General features: G+C 40.1%; 1 protein-coding gene across 8 annotated transcripts in view; it reads right to left on the reverse strand.

The window, feature by feature from the left end:
* MTDH (metadherin) overlaps positions 1-17964 on the reverse strand; it is a 56707-nt gene extending 38743 nt beyond the window's left edge. For 2 of the 8 annotated variants that reach the window (XM_032858645.1, XM_032858639.1), the window contains exons 1-2: positions 17236-17958; positions 4901-5002 (exon numbers count right to left, since the gene is read on the reverse strand). In XM_032858645.1, the coding sequence (XP_032714536.1) occupies positions 4901-5002; positions 17236-17616 (483 nt within the window). In that variant the 5' untranslated portion in view covers positions 17617-17958. Of the gene's footprint in view, positions 1-4900; positions 5003-17235 lie in introns of all 8 variants that reach the window. The other 6 variants (XM_032858644.1, XM_032858638.1, XM_032858641.1 and 3 more) reach the window with 5 other exon arrangements.
* Between the last annotated feature and the right edge of the window lie 4100 nt (positions 17965-22064).

Raw genomic sequence — 22064 nt, forward strand, 5'->3', positions numbered from 1 at the left:
GAAAAGAGGGGAAAATGAGGCATGACTGGTAATGAGCAGAAGATTTCTTTTCGGGAAGAGGAAGAAGTTCAAAAACTACATGGTGAGAGCTGTACAACTCTGCAGAAACACTGAAATCTTACACTTTCAAAAAAATAAATTTTGGGCGCCTGGGTGGCTCAGTGGGTTAAAGCCTCTGCCTTCGGCTCAGGTCATGATTCCAGGGTCCTGGGATCGAGCCCCGCATCGGGCTCTCTGCTCAGCAGGGAGCCTGCTTCCTCCCCTCTCTCTCTCTCTCTCTCTGCCTCTCTGCCTACTTGTGATCTCTGTCTGTCAAAATAAATAAATAAAATCTTTAAAAAAAAAAAAATAAATTTTACGGTATATCCAGAATAAAGCTGTTTAACAAAAAAGAAACAAAAAACCAACGTGTGTGGGCTTAGGGAGGCTCAGGAGTAGGATGAGAGATGGGGAGGGCCTTTTAGGTCATGTTCAAGGCTGTGGAGTAAGAGCAATGGTGAGGAGCTTGAAGCAGAGGAAGGAAAAAATGTTACGCCAAAACTTCTCAGGTGGTAGTTTCTTAAAAACTGTTGCAACATGAAATCTGTATCAATGAGCTTTCCCATACTCTATTGGTCTATCTTGCACTTTGAATGAATTTTTTTACACTTGCTTTGTAACATGCAAACGTTGGTCATTTGGAAAATACGGGTTCACACATCTTCTAAAATGTTAAAATATTCCATTATATACAGTATTTTTAAAAATCACATTTGTTAACATCACAACTGATCTCATCAGAAAGTCTTTAGGCACTGGGATGCTGTCAAGCTCATGGTGACAGATACAACTTTTCCAAATTTCTAATTTTCACTTGGAAATAAATCATTGTGTCATTTGCAATAAATAATAAATGTAGTTTTCCTTGAAGTGACAGGATCATCTTGACTGTTTTTGAGAAAATGTCTGCCAATACCCAAGTCTAAATCACCATGGCCTCTCTATCAGCTCTTCCTTCAAGTTAAAATGGATGAAGTGACTAGTCCAGATTGCAGCTCAACTGTATGCGTGTTTTTCCTCAGGACAACCCTTGTTCTTCACTACACGGCACACTGTATGTATACTTCTCATTTCATCATATAAAATAATTAAAAAGCATGTGTGCAAAAGTCAAGATTTAATAAAACTAATAATGATCATTTTTACAGCTTAAGGATACTCTTAAGTGAAACTAGCATTCTTTTTCTTTAAAAAAAAAAATTTTTTTTTTTTAATTTATTTGACAGACAGAGATCACAAGTAGGCAAAGAGGCAGGCAGAGAGAGAGGAAGGAAAGCAGGCTCCCCGCTGAGCAGAGAGCCTGACGCGGGGCTCGATCCCAGGACCCTGGGATCACGACCCGAGCCGAAAGCAGAGGCCCCAACCCACTGAGCCACCCGGGCGCCCCTCTTTTTCTTTTTAATTGTGAGTGGATTGCAATAAAGAATACAGCTACTAGTGGTTTGGTGTCACCGTCATGATTTGTGCTAGCAATACCTGCTGTTGTTTTTGTACCATTAATGCAAATTCAACACAGCAAAAAAGGCAAATAATGTCTCTATTACTATGAAAACAGTTTTGTCTTCCAGGACCCAACAAAAGGTCTCTGATACCCAGGGGTCCATAAACCATACTTTGAGAAATGTTGCCTGCACAAAATTGAGGGATCATTGTTTATGCATTGTAATATACATATGTAATATACATATGTTTATGTATTGCTGGGCAATCCACTGAACTCTTTAATGAGCCGGATTTGAAGAAATGATTATATTCTCCTCCATCCCCAACCAAGAGTTATTCAACAGGGTTAAGAGATGTGCAAATATTTGTATTATTGTAGCATCATAAAATGCAAGAGCTTATTATTACTTATAATGAGTGACACTACTATTTCAGCAGGACCCGACTGACTTTGTCCTGAACAACCTGACGGTGACCAAATTTCACACATTTTTGTTTGTATTGTCTCTCTTACTGACAATCTTTAACCTTCTATCTTAATTCAGACCCTCATAATCACTGATGCAAGCCTGATTTGTTTTCACAAATGCTGCTGCCAGCTGAACACATCTATTTTTATCATACCCCCAGCCATCCTGACCAGTCAAACTTGTCTAGGGCTTTCCGTTGAGTATGTCTGAATATGTTCTTTTGCTCCAGCTGAAGTGTGTGATTGTGTTCATTTGTTCCTCTCACCGGCCAGAAAAGGCCTCCTCACTTCCAGTTACTGAAATACCACCCCCAACCTCGAAAGTCCTATTAAGTCAATCTTTTCTAGCCGCCTCCCAAATAGTATAATCTTATTCCTCTGAATATCTAGCACTCAGAGACTTGTTTTCTGCTATCTTCTCTTGTGCTTGCATTTCCTAACTAGACTGCAATCTCTCTGAGGGGTAAGTACATCTTCATTCTTCTTATTCCCTTCAGCATCTAGTAGCACAATGCATTCAGCCTAGCTAATGGTCCTATATGGATTCTGCTAGCGACCAGTATCAATGAAGCACTGACTTTCACAGCCGAATAAAGACCTAGAAAACTATTGTACTTTAACTTGCTTTATAGACCCAAGGTCTGTAACTCTTGTCATATATGGTTTTTAGCAATGTTTTTCTCTGTGAGGTTTACTCAAGTGACAGGGCAAGATATTCAATATCACAGCTGAGAGGGCAATTATTCTACAGGTAAACTGTACCTCTCAAATTGCCCAAGATATGGCTCTGAGAGGAAAACAAATATACAACAATGTGTATAAAGGTTTATAAATAGATCTACAAGTCTCTTACAAAAAAATAGAAAGTCTTAAAAAATATATTTAAAACACACAAAAACATACACAGTGCAAGAGCATAAAAAATTAACTGAAATGAGGTCTCTTGGACTGAAACAAGTTAAAAAGCATAAATTCCAAGATGCAGATGGCAAAAAGAAACACTAGCCATGAGTTGCAGCATTTACTACTATGCAAAAAGTCAAATCAAAAAGGCAGCAAACCAAAGGCAGAAGCTCTGTCCTGAAAAAAGCAACAGCAACTGAAAGGAGGCAGTACCATCAAGTGATTCACAAGTGCACGGGCTTTGGCACCAGAATGAGTTGGATTCAAATCCTACTTCACAAACTACGAAATGAGTGAAATTGTAAAATCCCTCTATACCTCAGAGGCCTTATCAGCCTTGCAGAGTTTATGAAAGGATCAGAAATCATACAGAGCAGTAAAAAGCACAGACTTTGAAGTCAGATGGGTGGAGGATAGAACTATTTTTAGTAGCTTTGGTAAGTTATACCTCAGGTTTCTTATTTGTAAGATAGGTATAATACCACCTCCTCAGTGCTCTTGTGAGCATAAAGTAGCATATAAATTTTCTGTAAGTCTTAAAAGTATACCCAGTGGTTACTCAGTAACTTGTCTCTACTAGATACATGTAAATATACTCACACACATACCTCACCTTGCATAGTGCCTGCCATATTAAAGATACTTAACAAACATCCATTACTATAATTATTTTCTATCACTAATTTCAGAATGATTATAAACTCTAAACTGTACTTTTACATCCTCATACACCCAGTCTATATTTGATTCATCAATCAGAAATGGATGATAGTTCATCTATCATCCTAACTATAAATTTTTCAGGATAATTCAGGAACTAGAAGCAAGAACAAGCATAAAATGTAGTAGAGAGAAAACCCAGAAATAAAGAAACTTTAGATGGAAGAAGTATAAATCCATATTAGACATATGAACTACTCATTCTGTAAATTCACAATCCTGAAATTATATCCTTATTTGCTAATATAAGTCACTTAAACTATTTATTTTTCGGCCAAAGGCAAAATCAGGCATAAATTTAACTCTTTTCTATAACTATCCTTCATTTTAAGTCATCCTACCTGCAGCTAGCGTGGCCCTAGACCAATTGTATTGGGTTAAAGGGGAGAATTGATCTTGCCAGTTTTTTAGACATTTTGAAACTACAAGCATTAAGAAACTGTAGCAACCATTTCATACTACTATTCTGGAGGACTGGAATGTTGCATGCTAATTCCTAGAAACCATTTACCTACCTCTGGTTATTTTTTGTTTTGTCTTTTCTTGAAAAGGAGTTATGCATGTGTAGGGTTTTAAAAGGGGAAGGGGGTGGGCAAGTAATTAATATACCAAAAGGACTTAAACCAAAGTTCCTCTCCCATAGCAGAACAACCCACTGTTAACAGTTTTTTACATTTTGCCTACTTGCAAACTAAACTGAGTCAAATAAAAACTGGGTCAGTTCTAACTGAAAACTGAAAACTGAATAAAATCCCAGGAATGTACCATTTATGGGGTATGATAGGTTGTCTTATTTGAAAACTTAAGAGTGCACATCTAAACCTTTTAATAATTATAATAACAATGAATATAGAACATTCTCTTTTGTTAAACAAAGTCAAACTGCCTAATAAGAATTATATCTCCATCAGAACAGAAATTTGTTTCAACCCTTAACACCACAGAACATTTTGGTAAGCTCTTCATGTTAGAAGTGCACTGTTAACAAAGATAACACAATTCGGTTTTCAAATAAGAGGGATGTTACATACCTGGAATCTTACTCATAAAAGATGTTCAACTCATGAGTAAATTATTTTGGCAAAATGAATTTAATAATGCCACAGCATGTTTAAAATACTTGGTGATATCCTTCCTTTTAAAAGTAAAAAAATAAAACAACTTACTTAGACCTGCACCACCTATCTGCTATGACAAATTCAGATTTTCAGTTGTCCTTAAATGGGGAGTATATGTACACTTTTGTGAAACAGAAAATCATAATTTTTATATATTACTCTCTTTATTAAGAGCTTTGCATATAGTTTCATATGTTCCCAAGCTTACCTTTTCATTTTTCTTATCTGTCTCTAAGGGCTGCTTTGTTGTAATACTTCGAGGAGTTCGGACAACTTCCTCGTCAGCCACTTCAACAGTCCGTCCATTAGGCTGCACAGGCAACAGAAAGAATTTTGTTATCAAACTACTTGATAGGTCAAACCAAAGATTTATACTCAGGAAACAGAATATACTACAATCAAATTCTACCCTGACCCAAATCTAAAAGGTTTCTGTATAGCCATGTTATCTAAGACCTGGCCTACTATTCATAGTAACTGTGTTTCATAATATAATTAATAATGAACCTACAAACAAAACTCTGTACCACAATGTATTTTCTGTCCAACAAAAAATAATGGACTGAAAGCAGGAAAACAGGGGACTAAACCGTATCTGCACTCTGCCAATTAGTTACATCATCTCCGAATGTTTCAGTTATTGTCTTTGAATCTTATCTCTACATATATAGAATGACAGATCTGATCTACTCAAAATTCGGCACACTGTCAGTAAAGGGACAGGAAATATTTTAGGCTTTGTGGGCCATACTGTCTCTGCTGCAATTACAAAACTCTGCTACTGTAGTACAAAGGCAGACAGAGATGAATAAACGAATGAGTTTGGCTGTGTTCCAATAAAGCTTTATTTATAAAACACAGGTAGAGGACCAGATCTGGTCCATGGACCATAGTTTGTTGGCCTCTGTATTAGATTATCTCTAATGTCCCTTGTAATTCTAATTACTGTAATTATCTAATGGATCTACTGTTCTGGGATTAAGAAATTTACCAGTCCACTGCTACAGCTTAAGAAAGGCTATCTCAGTTTTGACACTCCTCTAAAATAATGATAGTTCTTAGAGGTGCCCATGAGTAAGATTAAGTCTGTGAATTCCAAACCTGGCTTTTAATTAGAGTCACTCATTTTGGGGGTTAAACCCCACCTACCTCCCCAAAAAACACTTCTGAGCTCTATCACCAGAAATATATTTAGAATGGGGTCCAGGTATCTGTATTCTAACCTATTCTTTATGGATCCTACTACTTCTTTTTACTTGGCTAGTCTCCTCATATTCCAACACAGTGAGTTAGTAAATCAATATACATTCGTTTCAGTTGCCTTATTTCCCATTCTTACAGAACAGACTTCCACCAAACAGATTACTCACTAGAGCCGAGCCAAACTCAAGAAAACAATATGAATGTTCAATTTTCTACAACTTGACTTTCCCTGAGTTTGTTCAAAATTATCAGGGATATACAGTTAGAGAAAGAGACCATTAGTATTCTAAAACCCAATTTGTAGGCTTCCCAAAGATTTATGGCAGAAAAACCGAAACAAAAGCTGTCTTTTAGCTGATGAAATTTCCAATTAATCCCAATTTAATCAGCTGGCTCTTAAGCAACTTATTGAAGTCAGATGCCAAAACCAGGTCTCCTCATTCTTCATTCAGTTTTCTTTCTCCTGTGCTGTTTTGTCACTTTCCTGCTGCTTCCTCTAATCTGCCTTCCTGTGTATGTATATGTGTATGTTTGGGGTGGAGGGGCAGGGGTACTACAAAGAGAAAACCCTGAAAGGAATTTGGACTTAGAGCCATAACAACAACAGGAATAGGGGCACCTGGGTGGCTCAGTGGGTTAAAGCTTCTGTCTTCAGCTCAGGTCATGATCGCAGGGTCCACTGGGCTCTCTGCTTAGCAGGGAGCCTGCTTCCCCTCTCCTCCCTCTGCCTGCCTCTCTGCCTACTTGTGATTTCTGTCTGTCAAATAAAATTAAACAAACAAACAAACAAAACAAAACAGGAATATAAAACTGTTTAATTCTACTATCACCGTCTTACTTGTCAATTCTCATATGCTAGTTCTTAGTTCATACTATCCTCTTTAGCCAGACCTTTTCTGATTTCCCATGGTTGGCTTTACCTTTCTATACAAGCTTTAGGCCACCTGAGCCATCTTGCAGCTCCAACTCCAGTTTCCCACCTCTAACAGGCAGCTCGCAAGCTTACATTTCTAAACACTTCACTTAACTAATCCCTCCAGGAAACTTTCCATCATAGTCACTCAGACAGCACTTCCATCTTACTCATGTAAATGACTACACTAACTCATTTTAGCTTATCTATTAACTGCTAAAAGGTGAGAAATTAAGTGGTTAAAAATACCTAAAAAGTTCAATGCAATTGCTTTGAGACCAACTGCAAACATTGCTGATACAGCTTCCCAAATGAAAGATGAAACCACCTTTTCTCTTAATCAACTAGGAAGTCTGAAGTCCTGTGTCAGTGACTTAAAAAGAGAACACTCGGTTTCCATTTCATAGACTCTGAAATGACCACCATGCAGAGAGGTTGGTCCCACAAGGCAGACCTGTGCCAATTTTACTTCCTTCTTTGCAACAGAATAAACTTAAGCAATGGCTGTGACTGTAGCTGTTCCTCTGTCTATGCAGATTTCCCAATGTTACACTAACCCTCGGGCTTTAAATAGCTCTCGCTACTACCAGGAGCAACAACTCCCCCAAAATGCCTGATATTATGAAACAATAAGCCTCCTTTCCCAAGAATAAAGTCAAAGAGCTCTTGGGCAGCAGGAGAAAAGGATACACTATGGTGGCTATGCCTCTTCTACGCATCAGAAACACTAATCCGTCCTCAAAGGCCACATCCTGGAAAATCATTAACCGTATTTAAATCAGCAAATCCAGTAACGGAAGCATATCATGTAAATCTGCTCACATGAAAAGTAACTAACTGCAAACCAACACTTTAAATACAACCTGACTGCCAATCTGGGTTTTACACAAAAGTATTATCTTCTCTCATCACGAAGCCTTAATATATATGGTGTGTTTCCACAGATTAGCAACTACATGGGCCTCTTATTGCATGCTAGTATAAAATATTCTAGAACACTCTGAGGGTTCCTTCCAGGGCCAACCAAGGTTAATTTCATATATACCATACAATCTATATTTTAAATTAGACAAGAACATCCTCCAAATCTGATGAAAATCAACCAGAAGAATGCCATAATCATTTCTTATACGGATAAACTCCGTGTAGGCATCACTGTGTCTGCCTTATTATTATATATTCCCCAACTCCCACGCCAGATTCTTTCAAAAAGAACATTGTGTGTGTGTGTGTGTGTGTGTGTGTGTGTGTGTGTGTGTGTTGGGAAGGGTGGTGATAAACCAGAATGAAAATACCTAGCTGACAAGAAAATAAAATGCAGAAGGGGGACACATAGAGGAATAGGGTCTCTTATTTAATAATGCCTGATTTAAAGGAAAGAAAATTCTTCATGTCAGTCAACCTTCAAATTATTAAGTCCATACAATTCCATAAACATTTATTAAGTACTTAAGTACTAGGCACTGGGCTAGGGACCTCAGGAACAAGGACAAATGAAAGGAATTTGCCCTCCAGGCGTGTTGAAGTTCAGAATAAGAAGATATGCTGAACAGACATCTACGCCATTTGAGCAGCCTGCACATATTTGTGGAACTGATTCTAAATTGCAAAAGAATCTACCTCTAAGATAAGCATATATGAAGTTTAACATCTGACTTTTAAAATGAAATCATTTAGAATCCCATTTTCACTTAGCTATGTAAATTTTATTTCCAGATATAAAATATAAAAACCATGACTTCACATTACTTGGAAACGCCTTAAGTTTAGAAACTAGAAGGGCAGTCTACCAACTACAAAAAAAAAAAAAAAAAAAAGAATATGAAAAGACCATGGGCTTTGGAACTGGACAAAACTGGGATCAAGACTTGACTTCTGCATTTACTCCTTGTAGTTATAAGCATTTTCTTGACTTAACACTGGATTTCATCATCTGTAATATTTAAAAAAAAAAAAAAAAGTATGTACTTGTCTTATACAAGTTTCTTATTAAAATGACAATAAAGGAGAGAACACGGCTATGATGGCTCAAATCCCCATCCCCATGTTCTAGCATTCAGGTCACTTTTCAAACCAGCGAGCTCAAAATAAATGTTAGGTCTTGGTGCTTAAGAGGGCCAACAAACAGTACACGTGCTCAGTACTCCAGACACAAATTCTTTTGGGAAGTTAACAGAATACAAATGATAAGTAAATGTATCCTCTCAGAGGTCAGAAATAGTCCAGACTTGCTCTAGAGACAGCAATGTAATATTATCTTTAAAAAAAAAAACAAAAAACTGCTTATAGTTTCAGCATTTCTAAGAGAAGAAAATTGTATCATATTCACTTATTTCATTCACTCAACATCCAGTAAGTGAACACAGTAATCTGCGGAGCCCTTAAAACCTTGAAACAAAGGTAAGTGAGGTCCAATCGCCACCTTCAAGAAGCTCAGAACCTCGCAAAGGAAGAAGGTAACAACACATGTTAAAACACAAGACAAAAGGTATACTCTACCCCCTTCTCCCTACCCCTCTAACCCCACCCGTTAAAGGCAAACAGTATGGGTTTTGAAGGCAAGCTGAAACCAGAGTTGAATTCTCAAATGCGTGCCACCCTAGAGAAGTTACTACTTCACGGGAATTTCAATTTTCTTGGCTTAAAGTTATACTGAACATACAAGAAGTGTAAGTGTATATATTACACCCTTCCTAAAGAAGATAAAAGGCAAGATGTTACAGAAATTCAAGGTGCATCATCTTTAGCTGATAGATTAGACTATAATATAGTCTGACAATAACTGGTAATTTCCAAGTATGTGCCATGTGCCAAGTACCTTGCCAGATGCTTTATACACATCAACTTATCTGATGAACAAGACCTTGCCTCAGTCAGTTTTAGTCTGAAGAGTTCTGACAGAAATTCATGATAGAACAATTCCTTGTAATTTATTTGAAAGCACGAATTTTGTGTCTTTCCTCGGCCTAATGTGAATATATCAATCACATACCTTAAATACACAATAAACTACAGCTTCAAGTCATAGTAACTTATGAAATTATTATTATTATTATTTTTAAAAGATTTTATTTATTTGAAACAGAGAGAGAGATCACAAGTATGCAGAGAGGCAGGCATAGAGAGAGAGAGGAGAAAGCAGGCTCCCCGCTGAGCAGAGAGCCTGATGCGGGCCTCGATCCCATGAGCCTGAGATCATGACCTGAGCCGAAGGCAGAGGCTTAACCCACTGAGCCACCCAGGCGCCCTGAAATTATTTTTAAATTCAACTCCAGGGCACCTGGGTGGCTCAGTGGGTTAAGCCTCTGCCTTCGGCTCAGGTCATGGTCTCTGGGTCCTGGGATCGAGTCCCGCATCGAGCTCTCTGCTTGGCAGGGAGCATGCTTCCTCTTCTCTCTCTCTCTCTGCCTGCCTCTCTGCCTACTTGTGATCTCTGTCAAATAAATAAATAAAATCTTTAAAATAAATAAATAAATAAATAAATAAATAAATAGATTCAACTCCAATTTTAAACTCTTAATAACTGAGAGTTTATATATCCTGAGATATTTCCTTTAGTGGTAAAGATTCTTTTTTCCTTCTAAGCAGCTAGCCAAAGACTCAACTCTTTTCAGGGATTCCAGATTACCTGCTGACTGCAGAAGGGATGCTCAGAGCTACTTTCATAGGATAGAGAGATGACTCTCCATACCTGTCACCTGGCCAAATTATACTAAGAGGATTTCTGAAGAATTCAATACAGTATTACTGGTTTCTGAGGTTTGACTTCTGATGGGTGCTCAGGTAAGAACTATACATGACACAGCACACAGCCATGTACTTTCTCAGAGCTTGCTGGATGCCCTCTGGAATACTGGCATTCTGTGGCACAGTTTGAAAATGACTAGCATAGCTGGAGAGAAAAAAGTAAACTTTAAAAACTGGTCAAGTAACACCAATTCCTCACTTAGAGTTCTTGAGTTTGCCTGAATAATAATAATTTAAAGATACTGTCAAAGCTTTCATGAACTTGAGAAGTATGGCATTAATCAGTAATGCCCAAATGCAAAAGAAACCCCAAGTGTTCAGAGGGTTTATTGCTGCTCTCGGTATCTAAGATAAGCAGAACTATTACAAGTCTTTTCTACTAGGCCTCTAGCAGGATAAAATGACAAGATGAAAAAGCCCTGTCATACAACCAAGCAAATGGAGCCAAAATTCTGGAACTTCGGTAAAAGTCGTTAAAATTTTCTGCACAAACTTCTGATTCTAAAAGTAAATTTTAAAAGAAATACACAGAGCTGTAATTCACTGGGAAAACTGGATTTGTTCTCTGAATGCAAACATGCTAGGAAAACCTGAGAGGTACAGCAGAAATAACAGCTGAGTTTGTAGACTAACGATCAGGATACTGTTCAGCCTTTGAAACTCCTTTGCTCTATCACCTTGAATAAGCTATTTAATCTTTATGAATCTCAAGATTCCTTTTCTGTACAATAGGGAATATTTGTTTTAACTAAGACTCGAGATTTTTTTCATTGAATGATAATTTTTATTTACTCATTTTCAAATGACTATTCTTTTAGTATTTAGAACTAAGGGGACTAGTGAACAGAGGTAAAAAGAAAATCCTATAATGTAGGTGGCAAGTGATATAATTTACCTTTACTAATACCTGGGGGTTGATATAGCAAAACCGCTACTTAGAAATAAAAAAAAGTTGGAGCGCCTGGGTGGCTCAGTGGGTTAAAGCTTCTGCCTTCAGCTCAGGTCATGATCTCAGGGTCCTGGGATGGAGCCCCACATCAGGCTCTCTGCTCGGCAGGGAGCCTGCTTCCTCCTCTCTCTGCCTGCCTCTCTGCCTACTTGTGATCTGTCTCTGCCAAAGAAATAAATAAAATCTCAAAAAAAAAAATTAAAAAAATTCTATTGGAGTATCTTAAAAGATTAATTTATTTAGCCAAATAAACTATCCAATTAAACTGTGAGATATCATTATAGTTACTCTGTTCAGAATTCAGTTCAACAAATAATTATTAAAGGCTCTTACATGTGCTGGGCACTGTTTGCCACTGCATTTCAAGGCCAGTGAGGCTTTCCCCTACTGGAGGCAGAGGATCCCCCCCAAAAATTACTGGGTAAGTAAATAATATACAAACTGTGATACTTAAACAATTAAAAAAATACCCACATATCAAAAATTGAGACAGAAAATAGAACGGGATGCCTATGTCAAATAGGGTAATCAGAAAATGATTATCTAGGAAGGTGAGTTTTAAGGTAAGATCTACGGGCTGATTAGAATAGTGGGGGAAAGATTACTACAGAAGTGTTAATAATAGTTCACGTACAGGCGCTGGGTTGTGAAGGAATTTGAGGAACTGAAAAAATCTCTATAGCTAGAGGTAATAATGAGCGGAAATTAACTCAAAATCAACTTAGAAAGAAACGCAGGTGCTGGGCCACATATGAAAGAAGTTGAGGTTTAAAATGCAAAAGCCCCTGAAGTGCTGGTTTTAGATAAGTGCTGGCTGTAGGACTGGAGGCAGCCTGCGGAAGCTACTGCTACAAAAGTGAGCTAAGGAGCCAGACAACAGAACTGAGAGTAGTCAGACTGAATACACATCTTAGGAGATAAAGTGGATGGTATTTGCTCAAAGATTAGACATAAAGTAGGGAAGATTCAAGGTGAGAGAAAGGGAAGAATCAAGAATGATTCTTAGATTTGGGACTTGAATAACTGAATGGGTGGCAGAGATTTACCATTTATAGAAATGGGGAAGACCGGGAGAAAGCAAGGAATCATGAATTCTTTTGGATGTTAAAATTTGAGACAAATGCCAGATTTCCAACTGGAGAAGTCAAGCAGACACCTAGATATGAGGAGGTAAAAGGAAGGGTCCAATTACAGATACAGACTAGTACAAAGTTGATCCCCATTATTCAGGGATTCCATATTGGCAAGTTCACCTACTCACTAAAATTAATTTCTAATCCCAAAATCAATTTTGCTTCCCTGATCACTCATGGACGTTGCACAGAGCTGGGAAAAAATTCTCAGTTGCCCTACAGGTACATTCCTAGGCAATGCTCTGTGGTCTTTAGATATCATAATAAAATACAAAATAGAAATATAAAAAAGAGATTAACTCTACCTGGGGAGCTAGAGAAGGCTTTATAGTGGAGAGAGAACCACAGCTGGGCCTTCCTTGAAGGATAGCTGAAATGGTACAGATACAGAAAGAAAGACTTTCTAATGGAACAAAATAGTATGAATAAAGAGATACTGCAGTCTAGCTAATGGTAATGCATTTGGGATAATGGTTAAGAGATAAATCTAAGATGGGGTTACTTCATGGCCACGTCATAGACTGGATTTTACTCAACATGTGATGGGGAAACAACTGACAAGGTGGGAACATGAAAGTCATGATCAGAGCTAGGCTTTACAAGATTTAACTAGCAGGAGTGGGTAGAAAGGAAAGGCAACAAAGAGACAGGAAGCAGGAAAACCAGTTAGGATGCTGTTAGTATAGTCGAAGCAAAAGGTAATGAAGTCCAAAAGTAGGGCAATGGCAATGAAACTGGAACAGAAGTAAGAACTACAAAAGACACGGCATACTATTAGAATGATTTATTGGCTGTAGAATGATGGACTTCACAAAATTTCAGTCTGAAGAAGCAAACACAGCCATCAACCACTGTAAAAATAAAAAGATGGCTCAGATGGCTGTTTACCAGGCATAAAGAATGGGAATGAGTTGTATAAATACACTGGCAGGACATCTTACTACTTCATGCATTCCGTAATTATTTATTGAGTGTCAAGCACCATGCAAGGTTATACAGCAGCAAACAAGACAAAACACTATTCACTGAGCTTACTGATATCAACGACTGCACTACGGCAAATCTTTATGAGAAATCCTACGCTAATATAAAAATAACCTTTTCACTGAAATGAATTTTTATTGAAGTTGATCCTGGCTTATAGGCTTCCAGCTGAAATTCAAAACAATGATTGTTAAAGACCAGTTATCTGAGATCTCACATCTATCTAAAGCACTGCTCAGAATAAGTCAAGTTAAAAACATTTACTGAGTGCCTATTTAATACTCACATTGTACTACATGTCATGGAATATACATAACAATAATTTCCAAAAATCTCAAGAAATAAGTCCAGAGAAAAGTGCCACTCCCTCCACTTTAAATAGGGCAATAAACTGCATTCATACCTTAAAAAACCTTTGCCAGGACATTATTAGGGGACAAAAACCAAAGTGATATAAAAATGTCAGAAAGTCCTTATTGGAGATATTAAAGAGCTAAATAACACCTATTCTACAGATGAAAATAAGTTATTAGAAACAAATTTTAAAAACTTGGGGACTTGCAAAATTTGGAATGGCTTCAGAGAGAACTAAAAATAATGGGATAAAATGATGAACATAAAATATTTAAGTAAATATGTAATATCCTTTCACAAACCCACAGTAGTTTAGTTGGATCAGAGTAAGGTATATCCTAAAGTGTGTATCAGAATGATGTAGTAATGAAGAGACGGATTATAAGATTAAACACGATTCCATTTAGAAACCTCTCCTACTCTGTGGATCTTATGATTCTACACCAATGAGTGATTTTTAAACTAACAGCAAGGATTTTACCAAGGCAACGCGTTAAAAATGCAGATTCCTTGGACTCAGTTCCAGAGATCTTGAATTGATTAAGATCTGTTCTGGTGCTCAGGAATCCATAAATTTTAATAAACATTCTAAGTAACTCTATTGCAAGTAGTCAGAGATAACATTTTGAGGAATTCTGCAGAATTTTAACTCAAGATTCTCAATTTATACACAAGACAAGCTAAACAGAGCAAGGTTAAATGCCTTAAGTTTAGTCCCCATTCCTGCCAGGCTGACAGTTAAGTCTTCCTCTAATGGGCCTTTTACTCTTCCACTACCTTGCTCCTACTCACATTCAAAGCCAGATTATATGATAAATCCTTTCACAGCATCCTGGGCCCATAATGGGTCTGCACTGTTAATTTTTTCTTTCTTTTTTTTTAATTTTTTAGTGTATCTTTTTCCACAACTGGACTAAAAAGCTCCCTGGGGAGTAACTGAGCTTTTACTTTTGTATCCCCTTCACAATGAGACATATGAATATTGTATTCCTTTTTACTGCCTTCGATTTGCAAGCAGTATGCCGCTTTTCTCCAAGTAAATACTTAGCACAGTGCAAAGCATTTGAGTACTGCACAAATGGATACTTTCACTTTTCAATCCCTTAGAGCAGTAATTTTCTGTGGGTCATACCTTGCAATGAAATGTGAAGCCAATACGATGGGTCACAAATATCATTAAAGAAAAACAGAATGGTTTGGTATGTGTGTAGGGGGAGGGTGGAGACAGGTACTACAATGTAAAATGTGTTTCTTACTGTAAGCTACAGTCGAAAAAAGTTTGAAAACTAGAATTTTGTTAATGTTGACAAGCTTCTCCAACACCTCTATACCATGAAGTAGGCAAAGATATTTTCTCACCCAATTAACATCCAACCATTTGATCAGTTGTCCCATTCTCCACTCCCCAAAGATTAATACTAGATTTATTTATTCACTCACTCCACATTCCTTAACTAAAATGAAAAAGAGAAGCATTAAGTCCTAAGTTTAATGAGTCTTTTTCAAGGACAAGTTTCACAGAAGCCTGTTCCTTCTTCAGACAGGTCATCTGAATGTTATGATGCACTTCGGATGGGATCCCGGGGCACCTGTCTCTGCACTCAAGTCTATCTGAAATTCTAGACATCCCAAACAGGGCTTTGCAATGTTCACAACCTGCTTCATCCACACAGGGTTTAGGCTTCCTAACATATGCGGTTTTTTCAAGATCACCTTCTTTGCTTATTTTGGAGCCAAGTTCTCTGTGTCCACCATACATTACTTTCTGGTAACCTTTGATGTGCTCAACAAATTTAATTACATATGTTCCTCAGTTCTATTTCCTCTTCTAACTTAAGGCAGACTTCATACTGACAAAGTTGTACCTTGCCCAGATTTTGTATGTATCTTACATCCTCTTAATCAGCAGACAAAATGTGATCATTTACCTAAGTCTAATAATGCACTATGACCTGTCACTTCTCCAATACTGACTTATTCTTTGTACTGGTACCAACAATACTCTCACACTGCTTTAGTTTGAACTCAAATCCCACTTCTTCCAATCCCTTCAACAGAACTGGTCTCCCACATTCCAGACCTCATTAACACCACTTGAGCTCCTACAGCACCTGTCTATGTACTACAGGCATGACTTTCATAAGTCATGAATCCGTCTCCTACACTAGTCTCCAGGATTGATTCCAACTCCTGTGTGGGTACCTTCCACTCCCCAACACAGACTACAGTGCATTTCACAAAGTATGGCCTTGGTTACATTTATTGTACTGAAAGGCAAAGAACTTAATTCAGTGTATATAAAAATGGGCTAAGAGCGGTTTCTAATTCTGCACACCCTCCAAACTCTGCTCAACTATGTTTTAAAAAAACAAAACTATAAAAGATTATCATGGGGAAACGGCAATTTAAAAAAAAAAAAAAAGAGAAAGGTATGATAAAATAGATGTGATGCTCTCATTTCCACACGTGGTCCGGTAAATGGGTGCCTAAATCTCTCTTTCAGACTGCATCATTCTGCTCTGTCATCCCCTTTTACTCTATTTCAAAACCTGAATGCGGTTTCACACCGCTGAATGTGCCTGAGCTCTCTCTCATGGGGCCATGTACCCCAAAGTATATACGGCAACCGACTCCCCCCTGCCTTGCCTCCATCGGCCACATTCACAAGAACAGGAGTGGGCAACCATTTCCCTTAAACAGTCTAACTAAAATGGAAGCGCGTCTAGACCTGGATACTTTTAATCCTCCGTAAGCCCCAGATTTTTTAGGTCATCGTATTTCCTCCACTGGCTACCGTCTCCATGTGACTTGACGCTGTCTTCCAGGCGCAGTCTTTCCACAACTTCCCAACACCACCTTAAGGTCCCATTACTCTCCACACACGCAGCCTACCCGGTAGGCCTCGAGAAGGGCTGGTATGTAATTCCGGCGGTCCAGGTCCCCGAAAGCTGCTTGACCTCTGGGCGCTTCAATTTTAAACGTACCCCACGCCGTCTAACTTCCTTCCTCGAAGCTGGTCTTCCCCACCCGTCCTACACTTCCCCAGTCTCCACGATTCCCCAGTAACGTGTCCACCGATCACCTCCTCTAGCTAGAGAGATCAGAGTCCCACCTCTGGACTAACCTCACTCTCTCCTTTTCCACTCCCGGCTGGGGCGGCTGGGGCGGCTGGGGCTCGGCCGGGGTCGGCCTCCCGCTCTCTCCAGGCTTTCCACGCCGGCCCCTGGCCCCTAGTGTACCGCCGCTCCACCCCTACTCACTTTGGGCTTCTCGGGCAATTTCTTCCGGTTCTTCTTCTTCTGCTCCTCGCTCCTGAGATTCTTCAGCAGGGCTAGATCGTCAGGGGCCGAGGCCGGCACTGCCGCCGCCTCCTCCCGCCTGCGGGGCGGGCTCCTCCGCTTTTTCCGGGCGCCAGCGCAAGCCGCGGCCCAGCCGTAGCAGAGCAGGACAAGTAGCAGCAGCCCCAGCGCGCCGGTGCCCACCAGAATCACCCAACCCGGGTACCGCTTCGGCTCCAGCCCCAGGTCGAGGCCCAGCTCGGTGCGCAGAAAGCCTAGGCCAACCGAAAGCATTTCCCGCAGCCGAGCCGAGCCTTCCTCGGCCTGCCGGGCCAGCTCGTCCTGCCAGCTCTGTGCAGCCATCTTCCCTCCGTCAACGAGACTCGCAGGATGACGCCGGGGCGCACGGACGCTGTACAAGAGTCAGGGGAGGCGAAGAAGGGCCGGGCCGGACTGCCTCAGGCTGAGCGCATCGCGGCCGCCCCTCGCGCCGGAGCCGGGGAGCGGCAGCTGCCGCCGCCAGGAGAGGGGGCTCCCAGGTCCCCCTAGACAGCCTCGCTCCGCCGCCGCCAAGAGGAGGGGGGCGGCGGGAAGGAGTGTCTCCAGTGGCGGCCGCTAAGCGGCGTCTCGGCGCCAGTGCCAGGCCCCGCTGTCGTCCCTCGGCGGAACAATGGCGGCTCCGGCCGCGATCCACGCCGCGCGCGGGGATGGCCGCGGGTCACGTGGGCGCCATGGGCGGGACGTGGGTGTCACGTGGGCCCGGGCGGGGCGCGGCGGGGCGGGAGCCGTTGGGTCGAGGGCGCGGCTCCTGCAGTTGGCTGTGACCCGTCGTGGCCTAGGAGAGGCTCGGAGCCTGGGGATCGCAGGCCTGGGGCGGGAGTCTGGGAGGGGTTAACTGCAGGAAGCCTCCGCGGGGTAGCTAGTGCCTCGGCGTTAGGAGACGTGGCGCTTTGGCTGAGTCCAGGGGAGGGGCTTTCGAGGAAGTCGGGGGTGGAGGGGAGAGGGGAGAGGGTGAAGAGTGTAAAAGCGGTCGGGCGGGTGTTTAGGTCAAAGTCGCCTAGTAGGTGTAGGTTTTCTCCATTCTTTTTCTGGGAGTGGTGTAGGTGAAGTTAGCATTTTCTCCCTGGGTCACACGGCTAGGTTCTTCCAGAGTGGGCTTAACCGAGTATGAAGCCGGACGTTCCTCTTCCAAGCCCCAGGTTTCATTCACAAACTGGCTTTTTCTCTTCAGGGCCAACCAGCATACCGTGTGCCTATCATTCGCTGGCCTGGCTGGGGCGGTTCGCATCAATTTCGCTCATTCACTCCTGCTCGGGGTGTTCCCCAGAATTCAAAACTTGGGAAGCCCGTGGGCGGCACTATTTTCCTACTAATTTGTAGCTTTAATGAGAAATAACAAGAGAAGCACATTGGACTGTGTTTACGCGTCCTTGTTTTATTTTAAGCTTTCATTCAAGACCACAAAAGGAGTTTGAAAAAATTCTATTTTTAGAATCTGTGTTGACCATTTCTGGGTAGAGTTAGGAAGAAATGAATTGCCCTTTCGGATTTTGATTACAAAGGTGATGTTTGCAGGGTGCCTTAGGGTTTCTTTCCACGTTGCTGTAAGGAAGCTGTTTAATCATTAAATAATAATTAGCGTGTAAACAAGTGTCTTAAGTGGACTAAATACTGTTGACTCTTGAATAACTCAGGTTATAGGGGCACTGTCTCCTGGACAGTGGAATGTAAATTTTGACTTCCTCAAAACTTTAATAGTCTATTGTTGACTGGAAGTCTTACCAAGAACAAGAACAGTCATCTAACATATTTTTGTATATGTATTGTGTATTATATTCTTACTGTAAACTAGAGAAAAAAATGTTTTAAAAAATCTTAAGGAAAATACATTTAGGGTACTGTACCGTGTTTACTGAAAGAAATTTACGTGCGATCCCCAGGCTCCGAGCCTCCCCTAGGCCACGACGGGTCACAGCCAGGTGGACCCAGGCAGTTGAAACGAGTGTTTTCCAAGGGTCAGTAGTACAGACTTTCTCAACGACTAGAAAAGAGGGTAAGATCAATAAGCACCTAATGCCCAAAATGTATTAAGGAGTATTTTGACCTACTTTCAGGAGTGTTGTAATGCATGTTGTGATTAGTGCGTGGAAGGGAGTTTTGTAAATAAATAGTAAAAACGAACTACTACTCTTGCTAAGCTTTATATAGACTTATAATTAAAGACAATGTAAGTTACAAGGCCAAAAACTTGATGATGACATTAGGATCTTCTTTAGCCCTAAAAGTTTCCAAATTCCATTTGTATTTATGAAATTAGATTTTTATGGGGCACCTGGGTGGCTCAGTGGGTTCAGGCCTCTGCCTTCTGCTGGGGTCATGATCCCAGGGTCCTGGGATGGAGCCCTGAATCAGGCTCTCTGCTCAGCAGGGAGCCTGCTTCCCTTCCTCTCTCTCTGCCTGCCGCCTCTGACTACCTGTGATCTCTGTCAGATAAATAAATAAAAAATCTTAAAAAAAAAAAAAGAAATTAGATTTTTAATCTCACATTTAACATTTTGTTTCCAGAGACAGGAAAAATGATTACTTTCTTAAGAAGTTCAACTGCCCATTCTAGGGTAACACCTATGGATTTATGAATTAAACTATGATACAGTAGTAGTAACACAATGTGTCTGTTCCTTGGGCAGCCTAGCAAATATTGATTATGTAAAATAATTTCACCTTTTTTTTCCCTGACTGTCCCTAAAAATGCCTTTTAAAAAACCTTAAAAGTATAGTAAAATGTATTTATAATACAAATACCATTTTTCATATATAACTATATAATCATCCAAGTATTTATATATTTATTTATTTAAAGATTTTATTTACTTGACAGAGAGAGATCACAAGTAAGCAGAGAGGCAGGCAGAGAGAGGGGGAAGCAGGCTCCCCACTGAGCAGAGAGCCAGATGCCAGGACCCTGAGATCATAACCTGAGCCGGAAGGCAGAGGCTCAACCCCCTGAGCCACCCAAGCGCCCCCCCCAAGTATTTATATTTTAAAAACAGAAATAAGGTCATATGCTATTTACCGTTTTGCACTTAATGTGGTCATAAACATTAATGTCCATTGATAAAGTCCATTTAAAACCAGGAACACACCTGTGGTACCACAAAGTTGCGTTTATTAATTTGTGGCAGAATGATGTGTAGGTAAAGCTTAAACGAAGCAATGCTTTGAAAGACTCTAAGCAAAGCAGGCACACTGTGTAAGGAGTTACCAGGCCTGGCCCAAGTAGATGCAGAACCCTAATTCCTCAGAAATGGCAAGATTAAGGTAAGTGTGAAATGTTTCTGAAAACTCTTACCTGAAACATGTGGGTTGGAACTAAAGACTGCTTTTTCTAGGTGTCAAAGTGACTCATACAATGGAATACCACTCAGAAAGAAAAAGGAATGAATTATAAACACATGCAATAACATAGACAAATGTCAACATAATTATGCTGAGTGAAAGTAGCCAGGCCAAAAAAGAAAAAAAAAAAGTACATACAGTATGATTCCATTTATATAAAACTAGGAAATGCAAACTATAGTGACAGTAAATCTAGAGTTACTTGGGGAAAGGGGGTGAGAGCAAGACATGGGAGGGAGGGATTACCAAGGGGTACCAGGAAACTTCAGGGAGTTATGGATAGGTTCGTTATCTTCATTGTTGTGTTGGTTTTATGGGTATGTATGTATGTGAAAACTTATCAAGTTGTATACTTTAAATATTGTAGTTTAAATTGCTACACCTCAAAAAAGCAGTTCAGAGAAGTTTTTAAAAAGTGATCTGCATGGCTCAGATTCTTATAAGAGTAGGATGTTCCATGCTTACTGAAGGGGTTTCTTTTTTTCTTTTGTTAAGACTTTATTTATTTGAGAGAAAGAACACAAGTGTGAGAGGGGTAGAGGGAGAGAGAGAAGCAGGCTCCCTACTGAGCAGGGAGCCCCACATGGGGCTTTATCCTAGGACCCCAGGATGATGACCTGAGCCAAAGGCAGACATTTAACTGACCGAGCCACCCAGGCACCCCACTGAGGGGATATCTAACAATTTTTTTGCCAATCTATGATTTTAAAAAACAAGGTTTCTCAATACTATATCCTTGCTGTTTATTATTATTATTTTTTTAAAGTAGGCTCCATGCCCAGTATGGAGCCCTGTTCAGGGCTTGAACTCACAACCCTGAGATCAAGACCTGAGCTGAGATCAAGAGTCAGATGCTTAACTGAATGAGCCACCCAGGTGTCCCTATCCTTGATGTTTATTAACAAAGGCAGTTTCTATAGGTTTGCATAATAAATATTCACTTATTCTATTGTCTGGTTCTACTGTAATTTAACATCATTGTTGGATAGTTAGATTATAGAGTTTATTGTCTTTTAGGGTTTTTTTTTCCTATTGATTGCAGTTTTGGCATGAACATGCTTATAACTAAATCTTTGTGACTATCCATAATTCTTTTTTTTTTTAAAGATTTTATTTATTTATTTCACAGAGAGAGATCACAAGTAGGCAGAGAGGCAGGCAGAGAGAGATAGAGGAGGAAGCAGGTTCTCTGCTGAGAAGAGAGCCCCATGCGGGACTCGATCCCAGGACCCTGAGATCATGACCTGAGCCGAAGGCAGAGGCTTTAACCCACTGAGCCACCCAGGTGCCCCCATAATTACTTCTTAAGGATAGAATCCTGGCAGTGCAATTGCCTGAGTCATAGCCCACAATGTGTAATCTAACCCTTTTAATTAGGAAGTTTTTTTTTTTTTTAATTAGGAAGTTTTAAGGGA

The sequence above is a fragment of the Lontra canadensis genome, unplaced genomic scaffold (assembly GCF_010015895.1).
Source record: "Lontra canadensis isolate GAN:19392208 unplaced genomic scaffold, GSC_riverotter_1.0 scaffold15, whole genome shotgun sequence".
Classification (NCBI taxonomy): Eukaryota; Metazoa; Chordata; class Mammalia; order Carnivora; family Mustelidae; genus Lontra; species Lontra canadensis.